This window comes from Lutjanus erythropterus, chromosome 23 (assembly GCF_056507025.1).
Source record: "Lutjanus erythropterus isolate fLutEry1 chromosome 23, fLutEry1.hap2, whole genome shotgun sequence".
Classification (NCBI taxonomy): Eukaryota; Metazoa; Chordata; class Actinopteri; order Lutjaniformes; family Lutjanidae; genus Lutjanus; species Lutjanus erythropterus.
The window spans coordinates 2,377,138-2,400,495 of NC_139339.1; the positions used below are offsets into that span (position 1 = coordinate 2,377,138).

Consider the following 23,358-nt stretch of genomic DNA (forward strand, 5'->3'; position numbering starts at 1 on the left):
ATAGCTACAGTGAGGAACAGATGCCCTCTCCAAAGGCACTTTAAGAGAAGATTTGTCAGGACGTCAAATACGGACATTTTGGGTCGGTAAAGTGACGAAAACAGCACAAGGATGAGAAAAGATTTAGAGCACTTTGGATGCTTTTTGCTCCCTTTGTCCTTTAAAATGCCTAGTTACTGATGTGGTCTTCTACATGTCTCACTTCTTCAAACTCGACTGGCAGAGACGTTCCGATCAGCTGCCGCAGAATAAAAGAGGCCTCCGATGACCTCGACTATGTTGGATGGAAAAAGGAGCAGCAGCAGGAGGAAAAGAAAGAAGATGATGTTTCTAATGAAATTACAGCAGCTCTGACTGAACATGCACAGTCACTTTGTGTGTTAATTTCATCATCAAGCCACAAAAACAGCTGGAGGATTTTCTTACTGTGGAGTTTCTCACTGTGTGAATTAGTGCAAATACTGCAGGTATTTATTGCATCATATAATATGGAAACAGTTTCTCTATGACAAGTCACCTACAACAGCAAACAACAGTAAACAGCAAATAAGTCACAAGAAAACAATAAATTATAGTGAGGCCTCTTGAGGCAAAACAAAAATAAACTGTAGTGCTTTGTGTTAAAACTGATGCCCTGGAAAAAGTTTGTATGTTAGCTGCATGTATTGTAATAGTGGAAAGAATGAGTTCTGAGAGAAGAGAACTTGTATTTGAGTGTTTCATTTTGCAAGAGATTTGAGGCGGTTTGACAAAACGGCTGAGTCTTTTCAGTTTTGTTTAAAGTTTTCAGAACCCGAGGAAAAAATGAAGAACACTTGCGGTGATTGGCTTCGAGCGAAACCGTGCAAACGGTCATGATTTCGTCGATCTTGGTATCAAAAGGTTTGAGTGCTGGTGTGGTTCAACTGGAGGCGCTGGGTTATTTCAGTCGATACCTTAAAGGTGTTCGGTACCAACAGCCAGCCTGAGCTCTGACTCAGAGCCTGAGATCTGTGCCCGGACCAAACGCCACACGACGGGTTCAGGTCGGGCTTTATTGCTCACATACTTCACAGGCTCACATCGGGTTCAGGCTGTATTATTATTACTGTTATTATTGTTATTATTATTATTCACAGTCACTGCCTACTGTTTGGTGCATTGTGGGAAGCTTATTAAGAAAAATGCTGGCTTGTAATCGCGTTTGGGCTGAAAAATGCTGATGAGGGTTGGGTTCAGAGAGAATTTTTGATTAAAGCTCTACTCTGAATGTGCCAGACAACTGCAGCTTGAGTTCTGTAGTGTGTTTTCACTGAAGTACAAACTCCGTAACACGCCTTCATTAGTCTTTTTCCACCAAAGTAGCTCTGGTTCAACCAGTAGAATATGACACTCCCACTTTGGCAAAACCTATTTTTGGCTGGACTGCAGGAGTGTATGTGAATGTTTCTTGGTAGCAGTGTGAGTCAGTAAGCAGCTGAGTGATGAAGTTACACCACGGGTCAACTGAGTGCATGCAGGCAAGAGTCAGTTCAAAATGACTGAGTCACTAATATTTGAATGGTGGTGGGAACAAACTTGGCTGGTGAGCACATGTCATAAATTGGCGGATGCACTTATTTTGTAACCTGACACGTCAGGTGGTAGAAACTTCAGCAGAGGGCAGGCACTGTCACATGGCACTTGGCGCTGGATTGGATGAATCATGTGTCATCATGTTGAACACAGGCCAACAGAACAAACACATCATTTCCATGGAGAAAATACTTCAGTGTTGTGTGTTCTGACATAACTGAGGATATCACAGTGTCTGCGCTGACCTCTTCAAGAGCCACCATCATTTGTTCGAGTCATTTCCACAGATGCTTCTCGCTGTCATTGTAAATAAAACCACAACCAAAGATGCCAATAGTCCCTTCTACGATGTTGACTGGCTCCTACTTTTGGTGTGGACACAAACAGATAACTTGAAGCCTGTAAAGATGGATTCTCACGAATCTAGCTGCCCTCCAAGGTAACTTTTTTTCGTGCGCACAGTAAGGAAACGTCTACGCACATGTCAGTGAAAGAGGCCAGAAGTTCTTATCCTAACTAAAGACAGAAAACATGTTTTACACAAGCACCCTAACTTACCATATATCTTCTATCTGTCTGTCTTCAATTTTAAGGTTCAGTGTGTTAAAAAAAAAAAAAAAACATTCGTAATGCTGTAATACTGCTCTCGAATCTTTAGACAGGGTTCTCCTGTGTTTGTATTATTATTGCTGATATGTTTGCTCTTTTATGTCCGGTGTTTTTAGAACCTTTTATGTATATTGCACATGTATGTATGTTGTTTTTTATGGCTATGGAATGGGCGACCCAGTGGGACGATGAAATCAATCTTGATCTCCAAAGTCCATCAGTCCTGCTGATCCAGTTGATTCACTTGTGGCTGAACATGCTGCTGGTTTAAATCCCTGATGAGACTAACATCCATGTCCAGTGTTTATTCCCTTGATCACACGTCCTCAGCAAGACTTGATTCCCTTGTGGTGTCTTCACCCTTCAGAAGCTGGAGGGACAGTTGTGCGTTAGTTAATAATCAGTTACATAACAAAAAGCAACAATAGGCTTGTTTCTTTCTGACTCACATTTTTTTGGTCCCTTTTATTTAAGCAAAAAGCTACTCCCAGGATCAGGATCAGGATCAGGATCAGTAAGACGATGATGACCAGTAAGACCAGACGGGACCGAACACCTGATGTGAAGAAAAGCACAGACAAAAGCCACACACAAATATAAGCACGGTTCAGTATCATTTTTCTGAGAAGCACTAATATTTTAACTCTTTATTTTAAGACTTTTTGTTTCCTCCTCAAAGAGCTGAATGGTTTTCTCGCCTTTACCTTTGGTCTCATCCTTCGGACCTGGAGGTTGGACAGTGGTGTGATGCAGCAGCGGCGTTGTTGTTGTTGAGGTTTTAACGTTTGGAACTGGGGAAAAAAAAAACAGAACATCTGAAATACAATATGTAAAAAAAACAACAGCAGTTACAAGCCGACGGTCATATAAGCTCTCAACAAAAATCCTACAGATATACATGTCTGCAGCTGCTCAAGTTGAAACTTTGAAGTTTATAATATTTCAAAAATTGTTCACAGTTAGCTGTGAAACTGATTTGTCATTATCTGGGTGCTTAAACAGTTTTAATTGAAAATATTTAAATATTAACCATTATTCACTTCAATGAGTTTACTAAATCATTTCTGAAATACATTTTTTCAAGTTTCTAAAACTCAAAAATTCAAGTTTAATGAGACAAACTAAGTGCATTTAGGCAGAATTAACTCGTTTTTCCTCTCATCAATCAAAGGTTGCAAATCAATGGTTTAAATTGAAAATAATAAAATCTAAGAACCGAGTATTTTCCCCATCACGAGTCATGATGAGTAAATTTCTGGTATCGTGACATCTAAGAGACAACATCTATGTACTAACCAACGATAAGATGAAAGATTGATTCCTTCACTTTGCTGTTTAACTTTGGAATGAAACATCTGTATTTCCCTCCATCTTCAAGCGTCACGTTCCTGATCCTGAGTGATATGTTCCCATGCCTCAGGCCGTCCGCGAACAGATCCGTTCTCCCGATGTACGACGACAGCTGCGCCTCCACGACGTGTCGCCCATCCCTGTACAGGTGCACAAAGTCGACCCGGCCCAGAGGATCCAAGGGGTTGGGCCTGAGGTCGGACTTCGACCACTCCACCGTGCCCTCCTCCACGTTGTGCCTGGGCTCGAGGTGGCATGGCAGGATGACATCATCACCTGGCGCAGCCACGATTGGTTGAGATGGCCCAATCACACGAGGCTGACCTGGAAAACAGAGGAAAAATTTAAGTCTTCAAATCTGATTTGCTGCTTTCAACCAACACTCATCTTTCTGTGCCTCTGTACTCAGATAGAACGATAAATATTCAGTCATTTCCCATTGTTTATTATTATAATTTATTGTAATAAATTGTTTAACATTTTAAAATATTTCCATCAAAACAAATATTACATTATCAATTTAATCCTATTAATTGCAAATCCACATATCTGTATCTTATTTTATTAATGAAGTAAATTGAAAATCAGCATGTTGTTGTATGTTAATGTTGCCGTTTGTCAATTACATGTTTCAGATAAATTAAGAAATAAATAAAGTGCAGTGGTTATGTTGGTTTCAGTAAGAGATCAGTAGTCTTATACAGTAAATGCTAGACAGAGAAATCTGTAGCCAAATAATCACAAACTCACTACAGTGCCTATTTATTTAAATATTTACCATATCAGACTAATTATTTCCATTATGCAATTGATTAATGGAGAAAATGATCAACAGATGAACTGATATTTGAAACAAGATCTGCAGCCCGACATATATATCAGTCAACTCATGTTATCGGCCCAATATTGACCAAACACAGTTATAACAGTTTATATCAACACTAGTATATGTGTTGCATGAAAACTGTTATTTATTTGTAGCTTACTAGGCAGCATTTTGTGGATATTTTATGCTTAATTTTAATTCAGTTTTGATAAAAACATAATATAATATCTAATATGACAAAGTGTGTGTTTATGTCTATATTGTATATTATAATCTGCATTAAGAATATCGGTCGATATCAGGGCTACAACTACGGATCATTTTCATGATTGTTTAATCTGTCAATCATTTTCTTGAACACTTGATTAGTCTGTTCTATCAAATATCAGAAAATGGTGAAAAGAGTTTCCCAAAAGTTCAAGATGACGTCCTAAATTCAAAAATATTCAGATTACTGTCAGAGGGGAGTGTAGAAACAGAAAATATTCACATTTAAGATGCTGAAATCAGAGAATCTTCCTTCAAAAAATGACTCAAAATGTATTATTGTTTATTTTATGTTATTTTATTTTATTTTTTTCTCGTTATTTTAATAAGTGATGTATTTCAGTGCATTGATGCATGTCATGAGCACAAAGATATCTGTACTGTTTTTTTGACTTGTTTATGTGAATTGTAATCTCCAAAGTGAAAGAAGGAAAAACAATAAAACCTTGGTCACAAAAAAAGGACTCAAAATCATTAATCTTTGATCAAAATAATAGACGATTCACTTCACAAGTGATTTATAATCTATTAATAGCTGCAGAGTGCCCTTAAAAAGAAAAAAACAATTCCAGTAAGGCAACGCCCCAATAAAACTACCTCGATGTTATTTACATTAGTTACAGCCCAGGCCTTACTCATGGCGACTGGACCTCCATGTCCATTGAACTCCATTAACATCTTGCTGAATTTAAACGATATACTCATCCACTCCTTCTACAAGATTTTTAAAGACGTCTTACGACTCATAAACAAACACTAACTAATTCGGCGACCATTCGGCATTAATTTGACCGCTAATTAACGTGAAACAGGCTAAAAACAACAGCAGTTATTCAACAGGTGACGTCACAGAAGCGGGTATTTAAACTTGTCACGTTTCCATGAACTCTGATCACGTATCGTTTTCATTTTGTGATTTGCTATGGTGTAGTTAGATATCTGAATTAAACATTTGGCCTTTAATAGCAGTGAAAAGCACGGCCTTACCTTCATTAGATGCCCAAACTTCCGGGCTGGAATGACATGACAGAATCCAGATCAATCCAAACAGGAAGGACATTTGTAGAAACCCAGGACACAAAAAAACGACGTTCGCAGCGTCAACAGCTGTTTCTACCCGCAGATTTCCTCTTCAGCCTCGGTGTGACACGGACACAAACGCTGTTACGAGGTTACATCTTGTCGCCTCCGCTCTCTGCTACTGCTGCTTCCTGATTAGCGGTTATTGTTATAGCTAATGCTAACAGTGTAGCCCCTCCCTGTGACGAAACAGAAACCGCATCTTCATGACGCACTGTACGGGTTGCAACGTTCCTGAAAATTCTAAACACTGAAAACAGACTACAACAAATATATATATATATATATATATATATATATATATATATACATATATATATATATATATATATATATATATATATATATATATATATATATATATATATATACATATATATATATATATACATATACATATATATATATATATATATATATATATATATATATACATTTATATATATTTAATAATAACAGTTGATTATTGAGTCTCTTTCCCAAAGTTTTCACCAAAGTTTCCAGTCACAGTTTGGATTTGTCTCAGATCACTTGGATTACATTATGCTGCGAGTTTATTAAGGATTTTTCACTGTTAGCTTTTTAACATGATACACATATTTATAGCAAAGTAAAAAAAATAAAAAAAAAAAAGTTGGAAAAAAATTTAAAGGGATTATTAAGAGTTTAGCACATAATCATTTCAATTCAGTCACTCATGATGTGTTTGATTGATGAGATAATTTTGTCAGAGTCTTTAAGCTTGTTTAGGTTGTAATAATATTATGCCACTTGTTTAAAGAGGGCACCTGCTCTACTTCACTCAGCTCTTGTTGCTCTCATTCTGGCAAAGTAAACTAGAGTCCAAACACTGGATGCAGAACCCCCTCATGGCGAGATGGTGAAACCTACTGACCATGTTTGGTACTGCACCACATTAAAGTTGAGTGACTCACCCATGAACAATAAACAAACAGGGGTTTAATGACTATATGACTGTGTTCAATCGTAATGAAGATAATCTGATATTTTTACCATAATATCGAACATACAAATCCTACAGAAATTCAGATGGGCTGGTATTTATTCCACAAATTATACATATTCTCACACAAACAGTAACTGAAGGTCTCTGCTGTTAAGACATAGATGTCCTCATCATCATTCTTCCCCAATGTCATCAGAGTCTGTATAAAACTAATGAGAAACTGAAAAAAGAATCATCCTAAACTCTGACTTATACAACAAGTATGATTACAATACGGAGCCACTTATTCTCAGCGGTCAAACATTTGATGTGATCAATATTTGAATTCATAAATTCTTGATTTATCAGGAGACATTAAATTCAGATTTAAATAAGTTTGTGAAAGATCAGACACAAGTTAAGATGCAGTTTATTTATATGTGCTGAACATCTTTAAGTGTTTCTGACTTTCCATAACAGAGGATTTGTCTCTCAGCCACCTTTCACATTCTGTAAAGATATTTTAATCATTTTAGTGATTTAGTCTCTGCATTTAACCCGTCCTGGTATCAGGAGCAGTGGACATGGTTTTGATGGTGAGCGAAACCAGAGCACCTGGCTGTGAGGTTCACGGCTCCCTTTCTCATGTTTGTCTCTTTGTCTCAGCTGTGAGTCTGCATCACACTTGAATATCCCAGTTTTCTGGCAGCTCGAAATCGAACCCCTCACTGGTTATGTGCGCAGTTTTTCACTTGATGCTGCTCAGGTGCGCAGGATAACAAAAATTCAAACAAAATATGATTTATCAGTAAAGGGAGAGGTGCACCTGGAGGGTATTCCACTGAGAAGCAAAATATTTTTAGCACTCAAGCTCAGTCAAAATGATAAAATATAAAAGTACACAGATCCCTGAGAAATGATAGCAATGAAAAATCCTGTTTTCTTTAAAAACTTTAAAGGTGAAGTTAAAAGGTTGATGAGTTTCTTGGCCATTCACTTGAGCAGGTGTCGAGTTTCAGCCTTCACACCGAACACCAGCGGTGTACACAACAGTAGAGTTTGCCGAACTTGAAGGCCCCCCTGAAAAAAACAGAGGGGAGGAGATTATCAGAAAAAGGAACCTGTTCACTGACAACTGACACAGTCGACTGTCTCTGTTCCACATCTTCACTGCAGTTGCTATAAACTCCAAAATTGTACATACTAACACTCAGCTTTTAGTTATCTGATTATTGGAAGCCAACAGCTGATACTTTTGGATGAAAAAGTGTTTATCAGATACCTGAGACGTCTGTCATCTCTGCAGCCTGCTGTCTTTCTTTAAGCAAGAAATTTAAGTGATACGAGTTTCTGCTCTCACCACATCCTGTTGGCTCAAGTAACCACAGACAAAGACTGTGTCTTTTTGCTCTTTACAGCGTTGTGTGTCTTTTACTGAGAAGCATCTTTTGATTCAGACGGTGTCACGGGTAACATCTGAATTAACCAGACAGACAGAACAAGACGGCAAATCATCAAGAAGATGAAAAAGACAAAATAAGATGGAACAAGACAAAAAAATAACATAAAAGGTGTAACTAACAGACTAAAAAGAAATAACAAGAAAAAAATCAAACTAAAAAGACATAAAAGACATGTAAAAGATGTAACTTGACAAAAAAGACAACAAGGTGAAATTGGCATAAAAAGATCAAAAAGTCAAAACAAAAATATAAAAGATGGAAAATGACGTAACGAGATGTAGTTTTTCTTCTTTTATCAGACTCGTAATCTAATTAGAGGTTCTTCCATTTAAAGGAAAAAAAGGGGGCGGTGTTCAAGAAAACACAGATGAGTCACCTTTCAAGCGGCAGGAGGTCGTGTGATTGTCTGAAACGTGAGACATCATGTGACCTCTCAGCGCCGCGTGATCTGTGAGGTTCACATTTCTATTTGATCTGCAGTTTAACATCTGTGAAAAACATTTGGCACGTTCACACGCATCTTTTTCACATTTATTAGGGAAATCAACACAATAACGTTTGTGTGCTCGTGTGTATGTTTGTGCTGGTGACACCGGTGAAAAAAACAACTGTGGGGTTGATTTGAACTTCGCCACAGCAGTTGTTACAGAATCATTATGTTAGATAATAAAAATAATGCAATAATTAATTGTAATTCTTTGTTATTATCATTAAAAATACATTTTGGATGTGCCCTTTTGTGATGCTACTTTTAAAACTCACAGACTGACAGTTACTTTAGAGGAGTAGGTAATTTCCTTTAACGTGAAAACATGCTGACCTTTGTCGTTCCTCCAGAGATAGACCAGTATCACAGAGACCAGCAAGAGGGACGCCACCACCACAGGAAGTAGAATGTGTAGAATGGTGTAGTTAAACGTACCAGGACGTCCTGCTTCAAAACAGAAATACCACAGGTTGTCCTCAGTGCAGTGAAACAAGAAGATCAGTCAGGACACCTGTCAGCTGTCAGCTGAACACAGGTTAGATGTATAAGATAAGATAAAGTGGTAAGGAAAAGTGTCTTTTAACAATATGCAAAAAAAAAAAAACCTTCAGCCACTTGACTTGTGCTTTTGTAGTTTAGAACCGACCAATTTCAACCAATAATATCGTGACATCTATCCATTAATCAATCTATAACTGTTAGTGGTGCAGAGCTAAGACTACGGCGGTGTGTCTTCGAGTATTTGCCACCTCAAATCTCGTCCTCACAATATTAATTCTGACCACAAACTTTGATTTAATTTTTTTTCGTATTCTTTGGACTAAAATGCATCCCTCACCTCTGACAGTCAGCCAGCTGTCTGGTGATTGTCCAACTCCAGAGATGCTGCACTTGTAGACCCCTTCATCAGATTTAGAAAGACTGTGGATGGTCACGTTTCCTGTAGAGCTGCTCCTGATGAGACGTCCATCTTTAAAGAAGTCGGTCATGAGGGTGGAGGATGAGGTCGTCGTGCTTAAACAGCGCAGAGTCACATTGTCTCCCTCCATCACAGGAAGAACTGGACTCTCCAGGATCACACCGTGACCTGGGTGACAGACAGACGAAGATATGGACATAGTTTGTGGCTCATGTAGGATGATCATTTACAAAAGTCACAAGCAAGTTTGAAGTCAATGTGGCGCTAATGATGAACATCAAGTCGAGTCTGTGCTATTTAAACCAGTCAAGTCTAGTCATAGTCTTTAACAGTAACAATATGTCTTCTCAATGAAATGCATAATCAGTTTGAAGTCAAGTCACAGCTTAAACTTGATTATAGCTTTCTAGTTTAAGTTTAGCCCATCACCAACTTAGCTAAAAAGACACACTTGTGTACCTTTGTGTTTTTGTAGTGACGGATAAGGAGCACTTTACCACATTTAGTCAAACTGAAGGGTACTTTAAAGGGCAATTTACCACTTTTTGTCCACTAGAATGGTATTTTAGAGGACATTTTACCACATTTTGCTGATTGAAAGGGCATTTTAAAGGGTAGTTTACAACCTTTTGTCCACTAGAAGAGAAGACGTGTTACCACATTCCTGATTAATCTGAATCAATCAGGAATTTGATTATTTGACTGGAGTCAAAGTGAAGTCATGTGACTTGACTACAGCAGTTTTTAAACTTTAAACCCACCAGTCACAGTGATGTTGACAGCATCTCTGCACTCTCCTGCTGCAGACTCACACCAGTACACTCCAGAGTCTAATGGGTAAAGGGAATCAATGTGGCATCCAGATTCATTTCTTTTATTCCTGGTATGGACACACTCTTGGTTTGTGTGGACAGATGTGTTCTTCTTAATTCTCCAGTCAGGAGAGTTTCTCTGCTGCCCACAGCTCAGAGACACAGACTCGTACTGGAAGAACTGGGATCTGTTGGGAATCACGCTCAGAGCGGCTGCAAGAAACAAAGAGACAGTGAAAAAATTTAAAACATGTTCACTCTGTCTGCAACAGAAAATCTTAAATATTTTAATGTTATAACAAGAAATTTTCATGTAAATAAAAGATATTTCCATTTTTATAACAGATATTTTCACTTAATAATAATTACAACAAACTTGTTCTTGCTATAACATTCTTAAATTTATCTTGATATAACGTGAGACAGACATGTAGCGAAAAATAAATACCAAAATCATAAAAATGACTATTGCGAGGTGCTGAGGATGAAGACAGAGGTAGAAAGGAGTTACAACGTCTTTTTTTTTTAGGATTTTAAGAATAAAATATGGACGATTTGCATGATATTTGTGTGGTTCTACTGTTGTGTTGTGATGTAAATGTACTGTAATGAAAATTGAATTCAGTTGCACCAAACCTCAGTTTAAACTGTAATGAGTTTTAACTTTAAACTTTTAAAATGGCTGCTTCCTTGTTTCTACAGATGTCATTTTGATTCAAGCTGCTCAGAGCTTCCTGCTCCTCTGCAGCCGACAACGACTGGAAAATATGAAATATGTTTGTTGAGTTTATTTTCCATTAAGAATACCTGACGCTTGCAGCCTGCGTACAAAAATAAAAACACCAGCACCAACAAAAGAAGAAATATCTGGACATGTGGTTATCTGATTTTTTAACAAGTAATCAGTAATCGTATCAGAATACATTTTTAAAGTTAAACTTAAAACCAGTTTTCATTAGAAGATCAGGTCTTATTTCTTCATCTGTCCAGACTGTCAGTCCAGAGGTGGATATGAACAATAAAATCACTCAGAAACAAGGATGGAAATAACATTTCAGACCAAAAACAAACTCATTCAGTACTCACCAACAACAGCGCAAAGCGTTGTGATCTCCATGCTGCTCGGAAGCTGAAAGCCCGACTGACTGACTGGTTGGGGGACTGAGTCACACCTATGAGGTAAAACTGAAGCCACAGCTTCCTGTCCTCTTCTTCTTCTACACCTCAAATGTCACAAGTTTTTTTTTTTTTTTCCAACCCTTTACTTTACTGATGACCTGACTTTTGTTTTTTATGTTGAATCCCTGTTGATCTTTGTGTGTCACAGACCGTCTGTATTTGTGCCCAGGAGATGTTGCAGGTCAAATATGGTTAAATAGTCCCTGATTTTCTTGGTCGTGCCTCCTTTATCAGGGTAACAGGAGGTCAAATTCCACAATCATGACTAACAGAACTGAAAGCAAACTGATGGGGAGGCTTTGAAGACCCCTGTTCTGATTGATAGAAGTATCACACCAGCATGAGTAACGTGTCACATGATGATTAGTCACAAGTTAAATTCATTAATGATTGATTTTAGAAGCTAAAAGTCATTCAAAATACGGTGACAACACTTTCACTTTTACAAAGTCTGTGGTGCAGTAGATCCATCAACACAAGACGGTCAACAGCTTACTTGGCTGAAACAAACACATCTGTGGCCTCAAGTTTGTTTACTGAGGTGACCTTTGACCTTTGAAAACCAAAAGTTTATCAGTTCATCCAAGAGTCCAAATGGACGTTTTGAAAAAGTTACCGACTACTAATCTTTTGTTGAGATGAAAAATAAAGTTCACAGGTCACTGTTACTTTCATTTTTATTTTTCTGAGTTTCTAAAAATTAAAGATTCAAGTTTACCTAAAAGTAAAGAAAAGTAAATCATCTCCACTTAAGATTAAAGGCTGGCAAAAGTCTTTTAGTTCATTTCAAACATTAGTTAAGCTCAGAACTCAAAAGTCAATAGTAGTTAGTTACCTTGATTTTTTGAATTGTCTCAACTTTTTAGTTTTTACAGTGTAGCTCAGCTGGTAGAGTCTGTTCCTCATGAACTGAGGTTTACAGCAGCGGCTCAGGTTGAATTTCAGCATGTATCAATGACTTTTCATGTTTTTATTACAGAAAATGGAGCAAAAAATCTTAAATTGACAACATAAATTGAATTACAGACAATACAAAATGCAGAAAAGCAAAATATATCTACACTGTTAATTATGACAAAATCAATCTTTACAAAACCACCGAGCCAGAAACTCTGTCCAGAAGAAAACTGTGACATGACTGCTGTAAATGTTGATTTATTTTTCACCTCAACGGACAAAAACTTAAAATCACTTAATGACAAAATACATGTTGTCAACTTGCACGAACTCACATTATATCAAGTTATATTTATTTTACACTTTATAACAGTTCAGTGTTTGAAATTTCACAATGATGTTTTGATGCAACAATTAAGATTTTTTTCTGTATAATATTGTGTACAGTAGCTATAAAACAAATGCAGCTTCACAAATAAAAAAACACATTTCAAACAAAACATGGTTTTATTTTGTTGAAAAAGTGATGTGACTTCATGTTTACTGCATTACTACATTATGTGTTTTTGCAGGAAGGTCTGAGTCGTGTTGTTCCTGTTCCATGTTTGGATCACAGCTCTGCAGTTTAACTTTCACTCATGGACTTCAGTTCTTCCTGCTGCTGCTTCTGACAGGGAGACAAGATACACAGATTAGTTAATTGAGACCAACTATACATTTTATATACAGTTTCAGTGTGTGTGTGTGTGTGTGTGTGTGTGTGTGTGTGTGTGTGTGTTCCTCTCAGATTTCTCCAGCTAACAAACAGACAGGTGGATGTTGATCTTTCCAGTGTTTGACTGCAGGAAGAAACTGAACCTAAACTGTTGAACTTCTGTCTCAAACACAGAAGTTAAAACATTTGACTTGTCTCTTATAGTTTCTTGACAAGACAAATCTTTCATTTTAGATTAAATATTAAATCTGGACAATCAATACTCAGTACAGTGATGCTTCTTTATGTTGTATGTATTTCGATGTTCCCACAGTGGAGTCTGTGGAATCTCAAACTATGATAAAATAAAGCCAAAGTCAAAATAAACAGATGGCTTTAAAACCCTTCATGTGGTTAATGTTGTTACATATTTAACTAAACTTCAAATAAAACAGAGCGGTGATTATGAGATTTAAAACTACAGAAAAAGAGGTGCAGGGAAAAAATAGTGATATTAAAAAAAGATGAACCTGCAGCTGCTCCATCATTCTTCTTCTTCTCCTCTGTGAGCTTCTCGACCCGATGAAAGAAAAGATAAAGACAAAAGATGAGACCATTTCTCTTATTAGTTGAAATAAATAAGAACACGTGACAGAAAAGGTTCTCCATGGTCTGATTTGTGCAGGATTTTAATTCAAGTATAACAGAGATGATTTATTCATGTGAAAGAAAACCAGAAACAAGATAACAATGTCTGCATCACCTTTTTAGTTGAGATGGTAACTTGTTTGCAACAGGTTCATTCATTTTATTTCTTCATAATTCATTTAATTTCTTGGTTTAATAAAACTGCTTCATACTCAGTTCTGTATTTTCATTAAATGTGAAGTTCAGTTGATGTCAAACAGAATATTTACCACTCAAAGTCAAGAAAATCCACTTGATCCAAGTATACAATTTTAAAACATTTTGTGTGCTTTCTGTTACTTTATAATATATTAAATAAGCTTCATATAAAATAAAACAATAATTGTAAGATCTAACATAAAAAAATATGTGGGTGTGAACAAATATCAATAAAAACTTTTTTTCTTGGTCTTTACCTCTTTTTGTAGCTTCTTCTTCTCCTCTGTGAGCTTCATGATGAGAGAAAATAAACACAGAAGATGAAATATACGTTTAATATGCTTTAATAAAATAGAGCAAATATTGTGAGATTGGAGACTAAAAACAAATAGTTGAAAACAAAAATCTGTATCATATAAAAGATGAACCTCTTTGTTCTTTGTCTCCAGCTCCTTCTCTCTCTTCTTCTTCTCCTCTGTCAGTCTAAAGACCTGAGATGAAAGAGAAGATGAAGACAGAAGATGAGAGACTTTTTCTCCCATTAAATGTGAGTTAAAATAAACAGTGAGACGGGACAGGAAGTTGCTCCATGGACTGATTTGTGCTGCATTTTAATTCACCTGTTTTTGTCTCTCTGCTTTTTACTGTGTGCATTATGTTGTTATACACTAAAATAAACTTCAGATAAAGTAAAGCAGAAATGTGACATTTAAAAGTAAAAATAAACAAACAGGTGGGTTGTGATAAATAACAATATCAATAACATATTTACCTCTGTTTCCTTGTTCTCCAGCTTCTTTTGCAGCTGCTTCAGCTGGTTCTCATTTGTCTTCTTCTCCTCTGTGAGCTTCTTGACATCAGCTGTCAAACTATCCACCTGAAGGGAGCTTCATGTTATTATACATTTAAAAATGGTGCATGCTTTGATTTGAATTCATCTGTTATCTGACTCTTGTTTATTTACTGATGTCAGTAAACATGAAGTTTTATCTGAATGTGTCTGTAAATTGTGTTTTTGGGTTAAAACTTGTTGTTCTTCTTCTCTATTTTTTTTTTAATATGACACACTGTGTTGAACATTTGTTGATTTCTGTATATGTAGCTACCATAACTACAACCTGGAAGAATGTGACTGTACTGTTAGTTATTATTATATATTATTTTATATTTTTTCTACCTTTGTAAAGGATCAGAAACCTGCTCTCATGAGGTCTGCTGGGAAACATGGATTAAAATACTGGATGAGAATAAATGTTATTTTTCTTCACTGTTTCCATTTAAAGTGAAAGCAGACAGTTAGTTTGCATCAGTGGTTGTTGGTTCCATGTTGGTGTCATGTTGTAGTTTTTTACAGTGCAGTCAATATAATTTTTTTACCCAACACTTCACATTTAAAATCCTTTGACCCTCTGTGTGCATTATGTTGTTATACACTAAAATAAACTTCAGATAAAGTAAAGCAGAAATGTGACATTTAAAAGTAAAAACAAACATAATAAAAATCACTATCAATGAAAGATTGACCTCTCTTTCCTTGTCCTCCAGCTTCGTTTGCAGCGTCTGCCTCTCGTTTTCAACTCTCTGCTTCTCGTCTGTGAGCTTCATGATGAGAGAGAAGATGAAGACAGAAGATGAGAAAACTTCTCTCTTATTAAAGGATGTGACTGAAAATGAACAGGAAGCCACTCTGTGATTTGATTGGTGCTAAAGAAACACTGTCAAGAACAGTTTCCTGGTCTTTGATCCCAGAAAAAAAATCAATGTCCTGTAGAGAAGATTAAAAAAATAAAAATAACATAAACAAAAAAAACCCAAAAATGATTTGTGTGAAAAGAAGAACCTGCTGGTTCTTGATCAGTTCCTTCAGGTCTTTCTCTTCTATACATTTAAACAGACTCAAGATAAGATAAAGTCATGATTATGAGATTTACTCAACTTAAAACAAATAAGTGGCTGTAAACAAACATTAGTATGATTAAAAGATGAACCTGTTTTATCTGAGCCTCCAGCTGTGTTTTTAGATCCTTCAGCTCCTTTTCTCTCCTCTTCTTCTCCTCTGTGAGCTTCATGATGAGAGAACATAAACACAGAAGATGAAATATACATTTTAATATGCTTTAATAAAATAGAGCAAATATTGTGAGATTGGAGACTAAAAACAAATAGTTGAAAACAAAAATCAGTATCATATAAAAGATTAACCTCTTTGTTCTTTGTCTCCAGCTCTGTTTGCAGTTTCTTCCACTCGTTCTCTCTCCTCGTCTTCTCCTCTGTGAGCTTCATGATGAAAGAGAAGATGAAGACAGAAGATGAGACTTTTTCTTCCATTAAATGTGAGTTAAAATAAACAGTGAGACGGGACAGGAAGTTGCTCCATGGACTGATTTGTGCTGCATTTTAATTCACCTGTTTTTGTCTCTCTACTTTTTATTGATTGAAGTAAACATGAAGTTTTATCTGAATGTGTCTGTAAATTGTGTTTTTGGGTTAAAACTTGTTGTTGTTCTTCTCTATTTCTTTTTTTAATATGACACACTGTGTTGAACATTTGATTTCTGTATATGTAGCTACCATAACTACAACCTGGAAGAATGTGACTGTACTGTTAGTTATTATTATATATTATATTATATTTTTTCTACCTTTGTAAAGGATCAGAAATCTGCTCTCATGAGGTCTGCTGGGAAACATGGATTAAAATACTGGATGAGAATAAATGTTATTTTTCTTCACTGTTTCCAGTTAAAGTGAAAGCAGACAGTTAGTTTGCATCAGTGGTTGTTGGTTCCATGTTGGTGTCATTTTGTAGTTTTTTACAGTACAGTCAATATAATTTTTTTTACCCAACACTTCACATTTAAAATCCTTTGACCCTCTGTGTGCATTATGTTGTTATACACTAAAATAAACTTCAGATAAAAATAAAGCAGAAATGTGACATTTAAAAGTAAAAACAAACAAACATAATAAAAATCACTATCAATTAAACATTGACCTCTCTTTCCTTGTCCTCCAGCTTCGTTTGCAGCGTCTGCCTCTCGTTTTCAACTCTCTGCTTCTCGTCTCTGAGCTTCATGATGAGAGAAAATAAAGACAGAAGATGAGAAAACTTCTCTCTTATTAAAGTATGTGACTGAAAATGAACAGGAAGCCACTCTGTGATCTGATTGGTGCCAAAGAAACACTGTCAAGAACAGTTTCATGATCTTTGATCCCAGAAATAAATCAATGTCCTGTGGAGAAGATTAAAAAATAAAAATAACATAAACAAAAAAAACAAAAATGATTTGTGTGAAAAGAAGAACCTCCTGGTTCTTGATCATCAGTTCCTTCAGGTCTTTCTCTTCTATACATTTAAACAGACTCAAGATAAGATAAAGTCATGATTATGAGATTTACTCAACTTAAAACAAATAAGTGGCTGTAAACAAAAATTAGTATGATTAAAAGATGAACCTGTTTTATCTGAGCCTCCAGCTGTGTTTTTACATCCTCCAGCTCCTTCTCTCTCCACTTCTTCTCCTCTGTGAGCTTCATGATGAGAGAAAATAAACACAGAAGATGAAATATACATTTAAATATGCTTCAATTTAAATAGAGCAAATATTGTGAGATTGGAGACTAAAAACAAATAGTTGAAAACAAAAATCAGTATCATATAAAAGATGAACCTCTTTGTTCTTTGTCTCCAGCTCCCTCTCTCTCTTCTTCTTCTCCTCTGTGAGCTTCATGATGAAAGAGAAGATGAAGACAGAAGATGAGACTTTTTCTCTCATTAAATGTGAGTTAAAATAAACAGTGAGACGGGACAGGAAGTTGCTCCATGGACTGATTTGTGCTGCATTTTAATTCACCTGTTTTTGTCTCTCTGCTTTTTATTGATTGAAGTAAACATGAAGTTTTATCTGAATGTGTCTGTAAATTGTGTTTTTGTGTTAAACCTTGTTGTTGTTCTTCTCTATTTTATTTTTTAATATGACACACTGTGTTGAACATTTGTTGATTTCTGTATATGTAGCTACCATAACTACAACCTGGAAGAATGTGACTGTACTGTTAGTTATTATTATATATTATATTATATTTTTTCTACCTTTGTAAAGGATCAGAAATCTGCTCTCATGAGGTCTGCTGGGAAACATGGATTAAAATACTGGATGAGAATAAATGTTATTTTTCTTCACTGTTTCCAGTTAAAGTGAAAGCAGACAGTTAGTTTGCATCAGTGGTTGTTGGTTCCATGTTGGTGTCATTTTGTAGTTTTTTACAATACAGTCAATATAATTTTTTTACCCAACACTTCACATTTAAAATCCTTTGACCCTCTGTGTGCATTATGTTGTTATACACTAAAATAAACTTCAGATAAAATAAAGCAGAAATGTGACATTTAAAAGTAAAAACAAACGTGTAATAAAAATCACTATCAATTAAAGATTGACCTCTCTTTCCTTGTCCTCCAGCTTCGTTTGCAGCGTCTGCCTCTCGTTTTCAACTCTCTGCTTCTCGTCTGTGAGCTTCATGATGAGAGAAAATAAAGACAGAAGATGAGAAAACTTCTCTCTTATTAAAGGATGTGACTGAAAATGAACAGGAAGCCACTCTGTGATCTGATTGGTGCCAAAGAAACACTGTCAAGAACAGTTTCATGATCTTTGATCCCAGAAAAAAATCTATGTCCTGTAGAGAAGATTAAAAAAAATTAAAATAACATAAACAAAAAACAAAAACAAAAATGATTTGTATGAAAAGATGAACCTGCTGGTTTTTGGTCCTCAGTTCATTCAGGTCTTTCTCAGCTTTCTCTTTCTTCTGTTTCTGGTCTGAGATCAGATTCTCCAGCTGGGAGGGAGGACAGATGATGAGAGACATTTTATTTCAGTCAGTAAACTCTGTTATGGTATAAAGAGGGATGAGATATCATGACTGAATTTTATCCATCTAAAGGAATATATATTTATACATGCACAGACCTTAAAACATATAAACATTAAATATTTCATTGATATTATGATGAAATAAAACTACTTTAAAAATAAAAAGAAGTAAAGCCAAAGTCAACAAAACTCAGTGATTCCAGTTTAATTCACCTTAAAACATTCTGACTGTTTATGTTAATGTTATGTTATTTTAATGTTGTTTTAAATATGAATAAGCTTTAGATCAAATAAACAGTAATTATGAGATTTAAAACTAAAAATAAACAAATAGGTGGGTGTAAACAAAAATCAATATCAGTCAAAGATGAACCTCTTTTGTCTTGTCCTCCAGCTCCTCCTCACTCTTCTTCTTCTCGTCTTTGAGCTTCATGATGAGAGAAAATAAAGACAGAAGATGAGAAACTTTCATCTGATTAAAGAATGTGGGTTAAAATAAACAATAAGACATGACAGGAAGGTAAACTGGCTTTGATTTTTGCAGCGTTTTAATGAAACTATAGATAGAGATTTACTCAACTTAAAACAAATAAGTGGCTGTAAACAAAAATCAATATCAGTCAAAGATGAACCTTTGTTATCTGAGCCTCCAGCTGTGTTTTTAGATCCTCCAGCCTCTTACTCGTCTCCTTCTCGTCTGTGAGCTTCATGATGAAAGAGAAGATAAAGACAGAAGATAAAGACGTTTTTCTTATTAAAGTGAGAACAAACAATAAGACATGACAGGAAGGAACTCCAGGGTCTGATTTCTCCTGCATTTTAATTCAAATATAATGTTAAAGGGACAGTTCACCCCAAAATCAAAGCTACATATTTTAACCCTGGCCTTCAGTGATATTTATCCATCTGTACTGTTTTGGTGTGAGCTGCAGAGTTTTGGAGATATCAGCTGAACACATGTCTGCCTTCTCTCCAGTATAATGGAACTAGATTATATTAGTCCTGTGGAGATCAAGGTACCAAAGAAATACATTTCAAAAATTCAACAGCAGCATCTCTTTCCAGACGTCATGACCTGGTTGCTCAAAATGATTCACAGACTTTGTTGTGAGCAGTTTCATGCAGGAACTACTTTCTCTCTCCAGTAGAATCTACTGTGAGAACTTCACAATCTACTGGAACTACTTTCTTTCAAATAGAAAGTCTAATAGAAGAAAGCAGTTTTCTTCACAGGGACAGTCTGTCCTTACAGCTTCATGCTGCTGCAGAAATCATGTTTCAGTTCTGTCTGTAAATGACATTTATATGCAACTAACTTTCAACAACAAATGACAAACATAGTTTGGTCATTTTAATGTATAACATGACCACACTGTGAGTCAGTTAGTTTGATCATTTTGGTCTCAGCTTGCTGTTATGAAACATTAAATTATTTTACTCCTGCACAGCTACTTTGTGGCTTCAGTAAACATCTGCAGTAAAGAAAAAGAATCTCACAGTAAACAATGTCAAGAGAATTCAACAAAACAAATAATGTTTAGCTTGAAAAAGTTCATCAACAAAATGTCATCTTTATCATATTTATATAAAAATTAGATTTACTGTTTTGCTTATTTGTCTCATCCCGACTCATCACATGTAAACAAATTGTTCTCGCCCGTCGGTGTCTGATGCTGCAGCTGCAACATCTGATGTGGTCTTTAACACGTGATGATGATGCTGTGAAACGGTGGCAAGTTTGTTAGGGTTTATGCTCTAAAACTACTAGATTAGATTTAGGATAAAACCATAGTTGGGATTAGCGTGACTATTTTATGTCACATGACATCACTGAAGCGACTCACAACAAGAACATTATGTTCCTGTGAGTCCAGGGAGTCTCATACAGCTGCAGATCAGTTTAAACTGAAGTCACTTGAAAAGTCTGTAGTGTCCCTTTCAGCTGTGAACAGGTACCATCTGTGTCCGTCACAGAGGACAACCAGAGGGACATGGACAGTTCAACAGTATGTGATGAGCTGGGAGTGTGACCGGGCTGGTGTTACAGTGTCAGTCTGCAGGTACGTGAGTGTTTATTTTTCTGTTTACAACTGTTTACTTTTACCTTTTTCTGCAGCTCTTGGTTCTTTTCCTGCAGCTCTTGGTTCTCTTGGTTCTTTTCCACCAGCTGTTTTCCTTTGTTCTCCTTCTCCTCTTTGAGTGTCTTGACTTCAGCTGTCAGTCTAATGACCTGAGAGGAGAGACAATATAAAGACAGATCTTCTTAAATGCGAGTTAAAATAAATAAGACATGACATGAAGGAACAATATGATCTGATTTGTGCTGCATCTTAACTGTTCAAGTATAACAGAGAAATGAACTATAGAAAACCAGCAGTTTGATAGTTGGACCTTTAGATGGAGCAAAGTCACACTTCTGTCTTTGTTTCCTATCACTTCCTGTATGTTGATTAGATCTTATTTAATTATTTTTAGGAGTAATAAAAGTGCCTAGGAGTCATTTCTGTATTTTCACTGAGTGTGAAGTTCAGTTTGTGTCAAACAGAAAAGATTCAACTTGAATACTTTAATGTTTTGAGGTCAGAAGAGAAGAAATAAAGACAAAGTTTTCAAAACCCCACTGGCTTCAATTTAACTTTTTAATATTTAAACACTTTGACTCCTTGTGTGATTTATGATATTGTACATTAAATACTCTTCAGATCAAATAAAGCAGTAATTGTTAGATTTATTCAATTCAAAAACAAACAAATAGGTGTTTGTAAACAAAACTCAATGTCAATAAACAAGTAATATCATTTTTCAGCTGCTGCCAGACTTTCTCACTCCACTTCATCTCCTCTGTCAGCTTCATGATGACAGAATAGTTAGCTAGAATTTCTTTTTTACAAACTGGCAGCTACAAACAAAATTCAATATCAGTCAAAGATGAACCTCTTTTGTCTTGTCCTCCAGCTCCTTCTCACTCTTCATCTTCTCCTCTTTGAGCTTCATGATGACAGAAAATAAAGACAGAAGATGAGAAACTTTCATCTGATTAAAGAATGTGGGTTAAAATAAACAATAAGACATGACAGGAAGGTAACCTGGCTTTTATTTTTGCAGAGTTTTAATGAAACTATAACAGAGAGTTGAATTATTCATGTTAAAGAAAAGCATCAGTTTTCTATTTGGATCTTTCAAAGTCACAGTTCTGTGTTTGTGTGTGAGTCAGTGGAGAAAACTGATCAGAGATCAGCAGAGAATCTCACTGTTTTTCTTCATTCAGTCAACTGGATAAATCAGACTGGACTGTTAATTTGTTCCAACATCACTATGAAGGACATCATACTCTGTCTGTTACTGAATTTTTGGCATCATGAGGAAATATATATTTATACATGCATGAACCTGAAAACATATATCATATATTATTATTATATTCATATTTGATGTAATAAAACTGCTTCAAAATCAAGATGAAGTCGTGTAAATTAATGTTCTAAATGTGAATAAGTTGTAGATAAAATAAAAATAACTGTGAGATTAGAAACTAAAGACAAACAGCTTCTCCTCTGTGATCTTCTTGACTTCAGCTGTCAGTTTATCCACCTGAGAGCAACTTTATGTTGTTTACATTTAAACAGACTCAAGATAAGATAAAGTCATGATTATGACATTTACTCAACTTAAAACAAATAAGTGGCTGTAAACACAAATCAACATCATTAAAAAATGAACCTCTGTTATCTTGGCGTCCAGCTGTGTTTGCAGCTCCTTCTCTCTCGTCTCCTTCTCTGTGAGCTTCATGATGAAAGAGAAGATAAAGACAGAAGATCAGTGAACTTTTTTCTTATTAAAGTGAGAACAAACAATAAGACATGACAGGAAGGAACTCCAGGGTCTGATTTGTTCAGCATTTTAATTCAATTATATCAGAGAGGTGAACTCTTCATGTTAAAGGGACAGTTCACCCCAAAATCAAAGCTACATATTTTAACTCTGTTCTTTAGTGATATTTATCCATCTGTACTGTTTTGGTGTGAGCTGCAGAGTTTTGGAGATATCAGCTGAACACATGTCTGCCTTCTCTCCAGTATAATGGAACTAGATTATATTAGTTCTGTGGAGATCAAGGTACCAAAGAAATATTTTTTTTTTCAAATGTGTTTTCAACAGCAGCATCTCTTTCCAGAGATCATGACCTGGTTTCTCAAAATAATCCACAGACTTTGTTGTGAGCAGTTTCATGTAGGAACTAATTTCTGTCTGCAGTAGAATCAACTGTAAGAACTTCACAATCTACTGGAACTACTTTCTGTCAAATAGAAACTCTAATAGAAGAAAACTAACAGTTTCACACTCTGACTCTTTGTGTGATTAATGTTGTTTTAAATATGAATAAACTTTAGATACAATTAAATAAGAATTATGAAATTTAAAACTAAAAATAAACAAATAGGTGGGTGGAAACAAAATTCAATATCAGTCAAAGATGAACCTCTTTTTTCTTGGTCTCCAGATCTGATTTCAGCTGCTGCCGCTCCTCCTCTCTCTTCTTCTTCTCGTCTTT

General features: G+C 35.7%; 4 protein-coding genes across 8 annotated transcripts; all 4 read right to left on the minus strand.

The window, feature by feature from the left end:
* Nucleotides 1-1,404: 1,404 nt before the first annotated feature.
* LOC146305299 (uncharacterized) lies at nucleotides 1,405-5,849 on the minus strand. Its single transcript, XM_084712908.1, has 5 exons — nucleotides 5,594-5,849; nucleotides 3,460-3,837; nucleotides 2,868-2,954; nucleotides 2,613-2,719; nucleotides 1,405-2,533 (listed from the first exon to the last, which is right to left on the minus strand). Exons 1-5 carry the CDS (start codon nucleotides 5,664-5,666, stop codon nucleotides 2,480-2,482), a joined length of 699 nt encoding a protein of 232 aa, XP_084569034.1. The 5' UTR covers nucleotides 5,667-5,849; the 3' UTR covers nucleotides 1,405-2,479.
* A 1,179-nt stretch (nucleotides 5,850-7,028) lies between these two features.
* LOC146305300 (uncharacterized) lies at nucleotides 7,029-12,440 on the minus strand. The gene is made up of 5 exons (XM_084713075.1): nucleotides 12,328-12,440; nucleotides 10,263-10,576; nucleotides 9,421-9,669; nucleotides 8,916-9,029; nucleotides 7,029-7,712 (listed from the first exon to the last, which is right to left on the minus strand). Exons 1-5 carry the CDS (start codon nucleotides 12,438-12,440, stop codon nucleotides 7,648-7,650), a joined length of 855 nt encoding a protein of 284 aa, XP_084569201.1. The 3' UTR covers nucleotides 7,029-7,647.
* Nucleotides 12,441-12,631: 191 nt separating this feature from the next.
* Nucleotides 12,632-18,917, minus strand: LOC146305301 (uncharacterized). 5 transcript variants are annotated; one of them, XM_084712918.1, is made up of 9 exons: nucleotides 18,688-18,909; nucleotides 18,372-18,446; nucleotides 16,132-16,206; nucleotides 15,918-15,992; nucleotides 15,454-15,528; nucleotides 14,358-14,420; nucleotides 14,187-14,219; nucleotides 13,614-13,653; nucleotides 12,632-13,053 (listed from the first exon to the last, which is right to left on the minus strand). In XM_084712918.1, the coding sequence occupies exons 1-9, from the start codon at nucleotides 18,799-18,801 to the stop codon at nucleotides 13,022-13,024; spliced, it is 582 nt and encodes a 193-aa protein (XP_084569044.1). In that variant the 5' UTR covers nucleotides 18,802-18,909; the 3' UTR covers nucleotides 12,632-13,021. The 5 variants fall into 5 exon arrangements, with proteins under 5 accessions (XP_084569044.1, XP_084569043.1, XP_084569047.1 ...); XM_084712917.1 differs by having other exon boundaries at nucleotides 12,632-13,056; nucleotides 18,688-18,908; XM_084712921.1 differs by lacking the exon at nucleotides 16,132-16,206 and having other exon boundaries at nucleotides 12,632-13,056; nucleotides 18,688-18,917.
* A 73-nt stretch (nucleotides 18,918-18,990) lies between these two features.
* LOC146305302 (uncharacterized) lies at nucleotides 18,991-22,508 on the minus strand. The gene is made up of 3 exons (XM_084712940.1): nucleotides 21,741-22,508; nucleotides 20,911-21,036; nucleotides 18,991-19,510 (listed from the first exon to the last, which is right to left on the minus strand). Exons 1-3 carry the CDS (start codon nucleotides 21,837-21,839, stop codon nucleotides 19,427-19,429), a joined length of 309 nt encoding a protein of 102 aa, XP_084569066.1. The 5' UTR covers nucleotides 21,840-22,508; the 3' UTR covers nucleotides 18,991-19,426.
* Nucleotides 22,509-23,358: the final 850 nt, after the last annotated feature.